Source organism: Oryzias latipes, chromosome 18 (assembly GCF_053564925.1).
Source record: "Oryzias latipes strain Hd-rR chromosome 18, Olatipes_Hd-rR_3.1".
NCBI lineage: Eukaryota > Metazoa > Chordata > Actinopteri > Beloniformes > Adrianichthyidae > Oryzias > Oryzias latipes.
In genome coordinates, this window is record NC_136254.1 from 1185822 (window position 1) to 1198973 (window position 13152).

The window sequence follows — 13152 nt, forward strand, 5'->3', positions numbered from 1 at the left end:
GCATTACAGGTCACATCTGGCTGCAGTTTTCTGGTTTCTAGTTCCTTCCCTTTATCACATGAAGCTTCTGTCACTCAGTGTTTCCTTCCTGCTGACAACATCAACCACGAGATCGTTTAAAGTACAAAAGATCCTCCCTGAATCCTTGCTGACGGACAGACTCCCTGTTTGATGAAACTCAACACTCCAGATGGGCTGCAGGCGCAAAGACAGCACCTCTGAGCCCCCAGGACCCAGGGTCCAGAAAAAACATGGAAACTCCAGGAACTATTGTGGAGTAGACAACCGTACGGATGCCCAACACTTCTGACAGGTTTGCATCCATGTGCAGCCGTTCTGTTATCAAGCACAGTTTGAAATACTCTTTTTAAAATTCTACTTCACACTTTTCCCACACTGTGTGCTGATCTTTTGGGAAGACATTTTAAAGTCTCTCTTTGTTGTGGTTCTGGATTCACAGCTGCTGACCTGATTGTGGGATTCAAGGGTTTGTAAAAATCCAGAATCAGGGTCATCTGTCACGGTTCACTGTTTCGTTAAAACAACCCCTCCCCATAAACACACCCATGGCTGATTTCAGCGCGCACACATGACGGGAGGCGTAACCGCACCAGTGGAGTGGGTGCTGTTCAGTGAGCTGGTCGGGACGAATTTCTTTGTCTGGATCTTCTGACAGACTCGGCTGCAGAGAGGGAGAATACAGAAAAGTGATGCTGCAGTTTTACCGGCAAGTCTGTGGCAAACACAGCAGACGTGCAGAAACAATCGTGCTTGTAGTAGAAAGGACAGCAGAGACTAAAGCTGGACGCCACCTTCCATTCTTTGTAGGGTTGCTAAAGTCCGTGTCCCACAGCCACTACGTATGTTTAGTGCATATTCCACGGATGTAAGCTGGTCAGACGTGAATTTACGTGGAAAAAGTGAGAAAGTTGTGGTCTTTAGGTGAAATGTTCACAGATGGATCAGGAATGAACCACGTTAAAACCACAGAAGAAGTAGGAATAAACACGCTAAGAACACGTAAACCAACGTAGAACATGAAGCGTGTGATTATTGTGATGTTTCTCTGTAATTCATCAGTGATTCATGCATCAATGATGTCATCTGAACGTGATCTGTGCGCCGTATACGTGATCTAAAAGTTACACATCAGTGGTTCATGCATGAAAAGTCTGTTAGACAAACGTGGAACGCTCCAGGAAAGACACACATTTCTGGATGGATCTCACAAAAATCACACACAATTGTTTAATATTTACGTAATAATTGCGCGTAAACTGCATAAATCTCAACCAACCAAACATTTTGAACAGCCCTGTCAGCTGAACGCTCGACGGACATCTGTGTTAGGGATATATCACGATAGTTCATCTGATAATACTCTGTATTGATCCAAATTGCCTTCAGGACAATATTTATTGAATTATTACTGAGCGTCCACATTAAAGCTCTTCATCCTGTCATGTTGCCTCATTATCATCACTTTGTTTATTTCTGAAGCACCGTTCAGACTCCTGAACCGTTTAAAAGTTCTGGAGAATCTACATTAATGTTGGAAATAAACAGAACTTTATTTCCTCAATCAGACTATCAGAACCTTTGTGGTTGAGAAACATTCAGTTTATTTATACTGAAAAATATTTTGTTGAGGAAATCAGACAATGTTGACTGTTCCCTTTCTATATTTAGGTTACCAAAATAAAAGCACTATGGATTTGTTTGGGTAAAAGCAGTGTATTTATGAGATACAGTTGCAGTGCTTCACATTAAATAAAAAAATTACTTTTTTTTTGCAATAAAAGACGTATTAATATTGAGGCACAGTTTCATTCAAGTCATAGTTTTTCAAAAAGAAATAAAATGTGTCTTGGTACAATATCGGTTAACGTGAGACTCTTGCCAAAGCACACCCATAATCTGTGCACAGCGATGAACGCAAGAAACACCTAAGAGTGACGTGGATCACACATGGACCATGAAAGACCGACATTTCATACGTGGGAAACGTGATAAATGTACCACGTGGCTGTGTGACACAGCCTTAAATCTAAGGAAGCGATTCTGTAGCATCATTAAAAATAAAAGTCAATACCAGAAATGCTTTTTCATTTTCAAAATGTAACTGCATCAAATGACTCAAAAATAAAATTTAATATCAAATGCATTTTCATTTTCTACGTAAAAGCCGCGTATTCTGTGTCATAATTAAAACGAAAATGCATTTTCACATCCACCCTGTGGAAACTGTTGCATATTCAATTCGACTTAGCATTTCCAGAGGGGAGGCGGGGCGACGATTTTTATTTTAATTTATGCTACACAAATGCTTCCATAAAACATCTTCAAACGGATGTTGCTGCTTCACTCTACAGATTTCCTAACAGCAACAGGAAAATCCATTCAAGAGGTTTTTATGTTAACGCTCATCACTGCACACTTTCAAATCTTTGTTCCAGTTCTGGACTGAATGTTTTCTGTCATTCCAGTCATGTCCTGTACCCCGCAGGCTCCATGACTTTGTTACTGAAAAATCCTCCTGAAAGGTTAAATCCAGCAGGAATCCTGCAACCCCTTCACTCTCCAAACTAGAAATAAAGGCTTTCAGAGGTTTGCAAAGACATGCATAGAACAGCATTTCCATTTTGATTCTGTCTGCAAATGCTCCATCTATTAAAAGTTAACAGCAATCATGACCAGATAAGATGCAGAGCTTTTTTTTATTTAAACTGCATTTTTCCTCAAACGTGAAAGTTGACTTGATGAAATTCCATTTCTTATTATTGTTACACTGGCAGAAGGCCTTCAAACCTCCACAGATTAAAGCGGAGCAGAATCTCTTTACCGCTGCAGAGCAGAAGCTTGTTTGGGCGTAGAAAGCCTCGCTCACATCTATAAAGCACCTCATTGCTGGAGGAGATGCAGAGCTGGAGGAGCGGGGGCTGTTTTCCCCCTTCAACTCTCACCTCAGAGCAGCTTAAAGCCCGGTATGGAGGACAAAAGAACAGCAGAACTCGCTGTACACTTCTTTAAAAGCTTGCTTACATCATCTGAAAGCAAGGAAAGAAAAGCTCCTCATCAAGAGTATCTAAGCTAGCGATGGATAAACTGAAGGTATTGCTGAGAAGACACCTGAGAAGCAGAAGAACGAGAACTGAAGCAAAGTCATACGGTGTTAGATCCAACCCTTGTCCAACATTTCTCAATTAAATGTATGCCGAAAGAAAGGATGCGGACTCGAGGAATTCCCTTCACGTGGAGAGCAAAGTAAAGCTTGTACTCAGACAACGCACTAGTTTGCTCTGAGTTTTTCAAGGCTCTGCTGCCACCTTTATTAGAATCTGGGTGTTTCCTAACATGTGACATTTATGTCTAAAGGGTAAGGGATAAAAACATCCACACACACACACATATGGTTTACAGAAGTTAGGAAACCAAGCTGAACATTTCTTGACATGGTCAGGAAGCTAATCAAAACATCCCCTGTGATCGTTTGTTCACCGCTGTAGATTAGGCTGATTTATTGCACATTTAAGGTGAACAGCTGCCGCCGGGTCAATACAAAATCATTTACTGCATTCCCCGGATCACGTTCCTTGCAGAAAAACAATAAACACACTTCATCTATGGATAACACAACAATACAAAAGTTCTGAGAACATAACGTATGTACAAATTTATTCTAACATACGGGCATGTGGGGGCCACGCCCACTCCTGCGCCTCATTCTGACTCGTTTCAAAAACGTTACATCCAAGTTGGATCATGCTGTAGTGAGTTTTTTCCCTTTGAGAATGATTCCACATCCACACCTCCACAGGCCAATACATTTAATATGCACTGATCCTGTTGTGTGGTTGTGTTGTGTGGTTGTGTTGTGTGGTTGTGTTGTGTGGTTGTGTTGTGTGGTTGTGTTGTGTGGTTGTGTTGTCAGCACATGCAGGTCTGTAAAGAATGAAGCATTCATAAAGAATATTTCATCAGATTCAGGACCTGTTTGCTGGTGTTCCCTTCAGTGTTGTGAGCCGTGCTTGTATGTTTCCCTGCTCAGCCCCCCTCATCAAGCTGCTGCTGAAACTCTGAACCCTGAAACCGAGAAGCAAAAACTGACAGAACAAAAGCAGACAGCAGTACTGTGATGATGAAGTTAAAAGCAGCTCAACCAGAAGTGATGGTATTCTTGTTAAGGTGATTTTCATTTGTTTTTCAGTGAAATCCGTGAAAGCTGATTGGCTGTGGCGACCCCTAACAGCAACAACAAATGTTGCTTTTCAATAAACACCATCTATAGAAAGTTGAAGCACTCTGCAGAATAAATAGACTTGCTGTAGCCAGTTTTTGGGTAAATGACCAAAAGCCCAAGGCGTTTTACAGACACATTCACCCATCACACACGGCGGCTCCGCTGCCAAACACTGGCGCCAACCTTCCACCAGGTGGGGTTCAGTGTCTTGGCCCAAGGACACTTTGACACATGGGCAGGCGAGAACCGCACCTGTAATTATCCAATCAGAGGTTAACCGCCCTACCACTGCACCACGGCAGTAATTCATTTTTGTTGTACAACATAAAAATCTTATTTATGTCTTTTTGCTCCGATAAATTGTCAACAGTTATCACCAGAACAGTTTTTGTACAGTTTCAGGGTCATTGTGGAGTTATTGTGTTATACAATCAAATCATATCTCTAAAAGAAAATAAATATCAGGGGTTGTACTAAAAAATGGAAGTGGGGGCAGGCTTACTCAGTCCCATCACATTGGATTCATTTTCATATTCCCTTTAGGTAGTGATGGCAGGAATGAAGCGACTGGAAGATCCAAATGATTTGATCCGGGGTAACACTACCAGGTAACATTTCACCACAGCCACATGTAGCGTCTCAAAATGGTTTCAAACGGCTGAACTTAAACAGGAATGTCCTGTGAAAATTGCCTTTAAAAAAACCTCCATGTGTTGGTTTGTATAGTGAGTTTTGTGTGAAAGCACATTTTATCCTGCAGAAGCTTTGAGTGAGGTGGATTCCTGCTGACCTGCCTTCTAAACACTGTCTAGTGAATAGGACTGTTATAGAATATTGTATATGAATGGCTATGAACACATGTTAAAGTAGCTCATCAAACATTTGTTTTGTTACAGAGGACGGGTAAAATAACAGTGAATTTGGGTACGGTAATGTGTAGAAACCTTTCTTCAGTGGGTTAAGCTCAGACTGAATAAAAACATCAGGAGGTTTTGTTCTCAGGTGTTTTATGACAAAAGGTGTTGTTAGGCTACAAAATGCCTCCTCAAATGATCCCAAACAGATGTTTAAGGCAGTAAAACTCACTGCACTTTTGATTTTCTTTGAGCTCTCAAACTTCAATCCTTCCTAGAAAAATAAATCCCGTTTAAAAGAAAGAAAAACCAAACTTTATTGTCACAGTAGAGGAGACGTGCATGGATTTAAACGGTCAAAGGCAAATCAGGACACTACACAGTGTGCCGTGGGGAAAAAACACTCAAAACAACACAAAAAGTCTGTGAACTGCATTATACAAGGGCAGAGATTCAAAAGAACACGTTAGCTGAATTTGACCCAAAAAAGGGCTTTTTTTTGTTTTTGTTGAAATAATAGATCTTTATAGTTTTAGCCACATCAGAATTTACACTTCAGCAGTTTTGACCACACGACAGTTTAAATTTAAAGTAGAATAAACTGTAATTTAAGGTTTTTAAACAAGAACTTTTTCTGGACAGTCAGCAGCGTGGCGGCACGCGCTGCACGCGCGCGCGCGGGACGTCGCCCTCCATCCACGTTCCTATGACAGACCGAACCGGAACCGTACAACAAACATGTAAGTCTTTGCCCGTCATTGGTGGTCCGGAAAGTTCGGAACCCGCGCAGAGACTGTTGTAAAGTCCTTTCCGAGCTTCGGTTCAGCTCCAAACTTTATTTTAAACGACTGCTGCTAGCTAAACTGTTATGATGCTAGCTTAAACAGCCCGCCTCGTTTGTTCCGGTTCACCTTTGGGTGAATCATTTAAAACTCGGTTTTGTTGACTCGGTGTGGCATTAAAATGAAATAAGTAGCGTGTGGTCGTTGTTTAACTTCTGGACTCCTTCCATCTGGACAGGAACTCAGAGCTAAAGCGATTTCAGTCCAAATCATTGCTGTTCACATCCCACCACAAGCTAACGCTAAGCTAGCACTGCACAGCCTGTTGAGCAGCCAGCTAAATGCCCACACGGAGGGAGTAGCTATTGTGGAGGGAGACTTTAATCACGTGGAGCTATAGGCAGATTTCCAAAGCTCCGCAAATATATAAACTTCCTCACAGGAGACGGCGATATTCTAGACCAGGTGTACACAAGCATCAAGGGAGCCTAAAGCTGCAGCAGCCCCCCACCTGGGTCTATCAGACCACATATCTCTGCTAATGTCTGACCCCATCCTCCAGACCGGTGGGGTCCAGAGGCAGACCCACCAAAAAGACTGTACAGGTGTGGAGTGGGGGGCCACCGCATCTCCGAACTGGGATGTGTTTGCTGAGGGATCTGACCTGGAAGGCTATACGGCTGCTGTACTGGACTGCATCAAGCTCTGTGCAGAGGAAACGGTACCCATCAGAACATTCCCCAACCAGAAGCCATGGCTTCATGGAACAGTACGGGCACTGCTAAAGGCCAGGACCACCGCCTACAGGTCAGGAACCCAGCTGGGAGACAGCACAGCCCGGAGGAATCTGATAAATGGAATGAAGGAAGCCAAAGACAACTACAGACAACAGATAGAGGGACACTTTCGGAACAACGACCCCATGTGGACTACAACAGAACCACCACACAGGTCAGTCAGGACAGGGATCTCCCAGACTCACCGAACCTCTTCTTTGCTCGCTTGGACAAGCAGCAGGGAAGACCCCAGCCTGCTGGCAGGAAGCAGCCTGTAGGGGGAGCCAGCACTCGCGTTTGAGCAGCACCAGGTGAGATCCACCCTGAAAAAGATCAACGCTGCAAAAGCAGCTGGACCGGATGGGGTGTATTGAAGTCCTGCGCTCACCGGCTGGCGTGTTCACAGATATTTTCAGCCTCTCCTGTCCTTACTGCTGTCCACAGCCCCCACCATTGATCCTGTCCCCAAAAAACCTGCTGTCACAACACTCAATGACTACCGTCCAGTTGGCCTCACCCAGGTGATAATGAAACGTTTTGAGAGGATCGTCTTAGAACAAAGACAAGATCCTCGCTAACTTTGATTTGCTTACCGGGCAAATAGATCTACAGAGGACGCCATTTCTACCACACAGCCGTGACCCACCTGGAGCAGCCAAACACCTACGTCAGGATGCTCTTTGTGGACTTCAGCAGCACTTTGATCCCCCACAATCTGGTCCACAAGCTCTCCAATCTCTGCCTCTCATCCACGCTCTGTTCATGGATTATGGACTTCCTGGCCAACAGGCCCCAGAATGTCAGGATGGGGAGCCTGACATCTGACACCATAATCCTGAGCACAGGCACACCACAGGGCTGTGTGCTCAGTCCAGCCCTCTTCACACTCTTCACTCAGGACTGTGCTCCCATGCACTCTTCCAACACTATAGTGAAATTTGCGGATGTCACTACAGACAATAACGAGAACTGGTACAGGCAGGAGATCCAACATTTGGAGGAGTGGTGTTCAGCCAACGGTCTGGTCCTCAATCCCACCAAAACCAAGGAGGGCATTATGGACATCAGGAGGACCAGGAGAACAGCTCAACCCCCACTCCACATCAGAGGTGAGGAGGTGGAACAGACCGACTCTGTCAGGTTTCTTGGCACGTACATCTCCAAGAACCTGACATGGACACTGAACACCTCCAAACTGGTGAAAAGGGCCCATCAGAGGATGTTCTTCCTGATGAAGCTGAGGAAGGCGGGTCTGGCTCCGGGACTTCTCAGACAGTTCTACAGGAGCAACGTGGAGAGCCTCCTCTACCAGGGCTGTACAGTGTGGTTCAGCAGAGGGGAGGAGAGACCTGTCCCGGGGGGTGAAGACAGTGCAGAGGATTGTGGGAGCTGAGCTCCTGGACCTGGACACAGTCTACAGAGAAAAGCACGGGTCATCAGCATGGACAGCAGCCACCTGGACATTCCCTGTTTGAACAAGCGGTAACAGGTTTTGAAAAAAAGGACAAATAGACAGAGAAAGAGCTTTTTTCCCAGAGCTGTAGTCTCCATCACCCCCCGCTTTCTACCTCCCCCTGACTCAAAAATGATTCATCTCAGACGTCCCTCAGAATAACACACCACTGAATGTGCTACAACACTGTTCATTATGATGTTTTTACTTCAACTTCTTGATGTACTTTGTGATCTTTTTATATTTTTATTTTGGTTTTTATTCTTTTTATGTCTGTTTCTTTTTCAACGGCCTGCAGAATAGATTTCGATTTATCGTCATCGCAATATCAAGCTGTGCAAATTGCATATCGCAAAAGTTGGCGAAAAATTGCAAGAAATGGTTACGTTAAATGTGCTAAAAAAATCTTATGGCAGCTTGAAGTATTTAACAAATCAAATGAATCCCTTGATGCATTTGACCAATGGCATGGAGCCCTTTGATGTTAGATGTAGAGGGTTGACTCTTATTTAAATGAAACTGTTGCAGTGAAATGGAAATTATGTTTTTGGTTGTTTTATCGTCATCGCAATATTGATCACTAATATCGCGAGTTGTCCGCATATCGTGCGTCCAAAACGACAATAAGAATCTTTGAGTCTTCTGGTCCCAAACGCCTCACTGTTTTCAGACGGAAATTCATGGACTTGTTCTTTCGGGCCGCACTTTTGCCACAAAGTCAATCATCTAAAACTCAAATATCAGACAAATAATCGATCAAAATAAAAGTGTTTTTACTCTGACGCGCATTTTAACAATGTCTTTAATTTCATCCCGCTTGTTTCTTCATAAAGGAGAGAAATGCATAAAAACTAGACGGAGCAGCATTTCCAGAAGAAAATGCTGGATTGATGCTTTATTGCTGAACGAAAATGAAACCTTAAAGGGTAGGAATTGGTATATAAATAAAGAAATGATCAAAGTTGACCATAAATAAAGTGAAAACAGCACAAAAACAAATATGTTTGTGAAAAAGGCCAGAGCCGGGTATCGAACCAGCGAGCTTCTGCACCAAGGAGTCCCAGATGGATTACAATGGAGGCAGAAATCCTGGAATATCTGGAAAAGTTCAAGGAGTTGAAGAAGCAAAAGTCATAGCTGGAAAAAGATGAAAGAGCTGAACATTTGAATAGTTGGATGGTTGAAATAGATGAAACACTGTAGGAGGAGTTTAGCAGCAAAACATAGCGGAAGATACTAGAATAAAGAAAGAGAAACAGGAAAACTATGAGTTGAAGGATTTAAAATGTGTGTAAAAAGGGACTCATTGAAGATGTTCACTATTTTGCACAAGAGGAAGAGGGTTATTACACTGACTAACAGTCGTCTGTTCTTTGACAGGAGTGATGAAGAGGGTCTCAACGTCTTCGTTCAGTCACTGGCTGTGACATTTGAGTATCACAGGTAGGACCACCTCTCAGAAATCCCCAACGACTGTCAGAAAGGCCAAACTGTGTCAGCAGTTCATTGTACCCCAAGTCTTAGAGATTCCACAATTCCGGGTTTAAAACTGAACCGTGTGCTGCACCGTTGAACCAGATCACGAGGAACACGGTACTGCATAGCAGCGTGTTTACATCAAAGATGTCAAACATGTGCTAAACCTAAGAAGGATTTAGAATCGGTTGTTTTGTCACATGACATCAGACCAACTGCTTATTCTAAACAGGGTTTTTTCTATTTCTTTATTGTTTAATACACACAAATCATAACCAAAATAGATCTGTGACCTAAAAAGTGGAGCTTTGAGCCGAATCGCTGCGTCCCTGTTAAACGTATACAGCCTGTCTGTTTGTGTTGGGCCTTCAGGTCAGTGGAGTACCGCTTTAAAAGGAGACCCGCGCCTCCCCAGTGCACCTCCAAACGGCCGAAGAGCTCCAAACAGACCACTCCGGGTGGTCGCCTGCCAGAGGGGGGAGCTGTGAATCAGCCGCTGGGAAGTTCTAAACCTGGCACGCCCATCACCCAAGCTGAAGCTGACTCAGACCATTGGCAAGAGTGGGACCTGATAGATCTCATTGACAGCACGTCTGACGCCGAGGGGGCCGCGGAGACGGCAGGTTGTCACGCCGCAGGTCGGTCACGGGAAGTCTGTGGCTCAGCGGGCTGCGGCGGAGCGTCTGGGTCGGTCTTCCATCCTCCAGACGCCGCTCAGAAAGCTAAACCTGTCCAGAATCTGTGCCCAGCGTGTTGTCGGCGTTATCGGACCGTAAGGAGACGCCGAGCGCCCATCAAGGACAAACTCCTGGACAACGGTGAGGACGTGCAGGCAGCTGGAAATAAGCATCTGAATGTTTGATATGTCCATGAATGTGTGATATATGTTTGATGCTGATGAATATTTACCATGAAATGTGGACGTGCATTAAAGAGGCAGCTTTTAGCAGAGGAAATTACTTTTATTTTCTAAACGTACCAAATGGTTTTTATCTGATTCTTCTTTTCATAATGACAGTTAAAATGTAAACACAGTTTATTCAGCCATGACTAAAAACACAGAATAAACCAAAGTTACAGCAGAGGCTGAACCTCAACAGGTTTTCACCAAAGAAACTGTTCAGGTGTCCCGGCTTGACGTTTTCCCTCCTAGGACAGCGAGCTGGTGGAAAAAAAAAAGGGGGGGGGGTATTTGGCTGCTTTTCTGTTATTGAACAGTTGACCAAAACCCTCACAAACTGCAGTCGATCAGAGGAAGAAACCTCCTCCTAACGGGGCTTCATGTTTCTTTCTGCAGATCCCACTTCCCTGACATGTGACCAGTGGCTGCTGATCAAAAAACGGCGGCCCGGAAAGCCGACCCCCTTCAGGTTGGTCATGTGTGAGCAGAGCCCTGCTGCAGCCGGAGATGTATTCCTAACTCTGCGTGTGTCGTAGTCTGAGGCGTGAGCGTGGAGACGCACGGCTCGTCCCGCCGGGCAGAGAGCGCCGCGCGGGCGCAGCCGAACACGTGACCTGCTCAAGGCCGCACGTCTTCCTGCAGAGGTGAGGCCGCAGGCTGCAGGTTTCTGGGATGGTGTGTTCAGAACGGCTGACGTGGGTTTTGGTGTCAGGAACCTCAGACGGTGCTCCAGACTGTTAGCAAAGAGGGGAGGGGCTTCCCCAGCGGTTGTTGCTCGTCAGCACCAGATGGACCGCCAGAGCCTGAACGTCTGGTAGGACACGCTCTGGAAAAGGCTCTACATGTTCTTCAGATTGTTCTGCTCCTGCAGCTCCACATTGTTTTTAATGTCATCTGTTGACTTCATACATTTCATTTAAATTATTAACATATGAAAAATATATGAATTCAAATGTTGTTGGCTGTATTTCAGTTCCATATAAAGTTTGTTAATAACTGCTACTTTGGGTTTTGTCATTTGAAGGTAGTGAAACTTGAAGTCTTTTCCAGATTTCAGGATTATTGGATTTTCCGGATGGAAGAGCTTTAAAACAAAACTTTCAGCAGTATTTAAAGATCCATTACGATGAACTTTGGCACATTTTTCACACGATGGAGGGAAACTACGCTTAAAATTCCTTTTCTGAGTATTTTCTGAGTATTCAAACCGTGAATCAGGAGCAGATAAAAAATGTTGATGGAAACAGATGCTGGGCGGGGCCACAGTCTCCAAGCTCCGCCTCTTTCTGATCAGATCTATGAACGTCTTTGTTTTCCTGGTCTGAGCTGGAATCTGGATCAGAACTGGACGGATGGATGGATCTGTAAACATCTAAAACATTGGTTACAGGAAGTGAGGGCGGGCTTACTTTGCGGCAACAGCCCCGCCCATAACTCGGGTGAATTGCTAATAGACTCCTGCGGCTCTGCAGAAACTATGTCCTAGAAAACGGCAGGTTTTGTGATTTTGGCAAAAAGCAGCAAAAACCTTAGTTAAAAGACCACTGAGAACACTTTGACCATAGATTAAGAGATGATCCATTCTGACCATGTTGTTTACGCTTTCTCCTGCTAGCTTACAGCCCCCCCCTTCCCCCCATGACCTAATATTAGCAGTGCAACAAAAACAGCAGCAACATCAGATCCAACCATCCATCCAGTTCTGATCCAGATTCCAGCTCAGACCAGGAAAACAAAGACGTTCATGGATCTGTTGGTCTGCAGGTGGATGATCAGAAAGGGGCGGAGCTTGGAGACTTTGGCCTGACGGGTTGTTTGTACATAAAAACTACAAGTTTTTTCAAACTTCTTTTTTGTCTGCTCTTGATTCACAGAAATAATCAGAAATTCTATTTTAGGATTAATTTATACATCCTCCATCATCAGAAAAATGCTACAAGAACGTTTTTAAAAACAGTTTTTCTTCAGCATCAGAACCAAAGCTGGAGCTGGGATAGAAAGTGTGGAGTGTAATGAGACAGCACCAATCAAATGTGTTCATAGCCAAATGCTGTTTCTGAAAATTAGGATATAAAGTCATTATACTTTAATAACTATAAGTTATTCCAGCTGGAGCATGGGGGTGGAGCTTGTTTGAGAGTAGTAAGGGTTCCGTCTGTCCGTCCGTCCGTGCATCCATCCATCTTCCTCCACTTATCCGAGACCGGGTCTCGGGGGCAGCAGTCTAAGTAAAGATGGCCAGACTTCCCTCTCCCGGGCCACTTCCTCCAGCTCCTTTGGGGGGCCCCTGTGGCGTTCCCAGGCCAGTCCAGAGACGTAGTCTCCCCAGCGTATCCTGGGTCTTCCCCTGGGCCGCCGAGGCACCCGCCTTGCCATCCAAGCCACGTTGCGCCGGCCCCTTTTGAGGTCTCCTACGGGTGGTGGGCCCATGGGACAGTGGTCCCATGTCGTTCTGTGGGGAGAGTCCCGCTCACCAGGCCTATGAGCCCCAACCCCTGGCCTGGCTCCAAAGTGGGGCCCCGGTGACGCCAATCCGGGCGACATAGTTGGATCCTTGATTGTTCTTCTCATCAGGTGGTTCTGAACCGCTCTTTGTTTGACTCTTCACCCAGGACCAGTCTGCCATGGAAGACCCCACCAGGGGCCTATGCCCCAGAGAGCTTAGCTCCT

At 44.9% G+C, this 13152-nt stretch overlaps 1 protein-coding gene across 1 annotated transcript; it reads left to right on the top strand.

Annotated features, from left to right (window-relative positions):
- The first annotated feature begins 4762 nt into the window (after positions 1-4762).
- LOC101173177 (uncharacterized) lies at positions 4763-11484 on the top strand. Its single transcript, XM_023965862.2, has 6 exons — positions 4763-4848; positions 9486-9548; positions 9954-10399; positions 10879-10951; positions 11019-11126; positions 11195-11484. Exons 1-6 carry the CDS (start codon positions 4790-4792, stop codon positions 11298-11300), a joined length of 855 nt encoding a protein of 284 aa, XP_023821630.1. The 5' UTR covers positions 4763-4789; the 3' UTR covers positions 11301-11484.
- The last annotated feature ends 1668 nt before the right edge of the window (positions 11485-13152 follow it).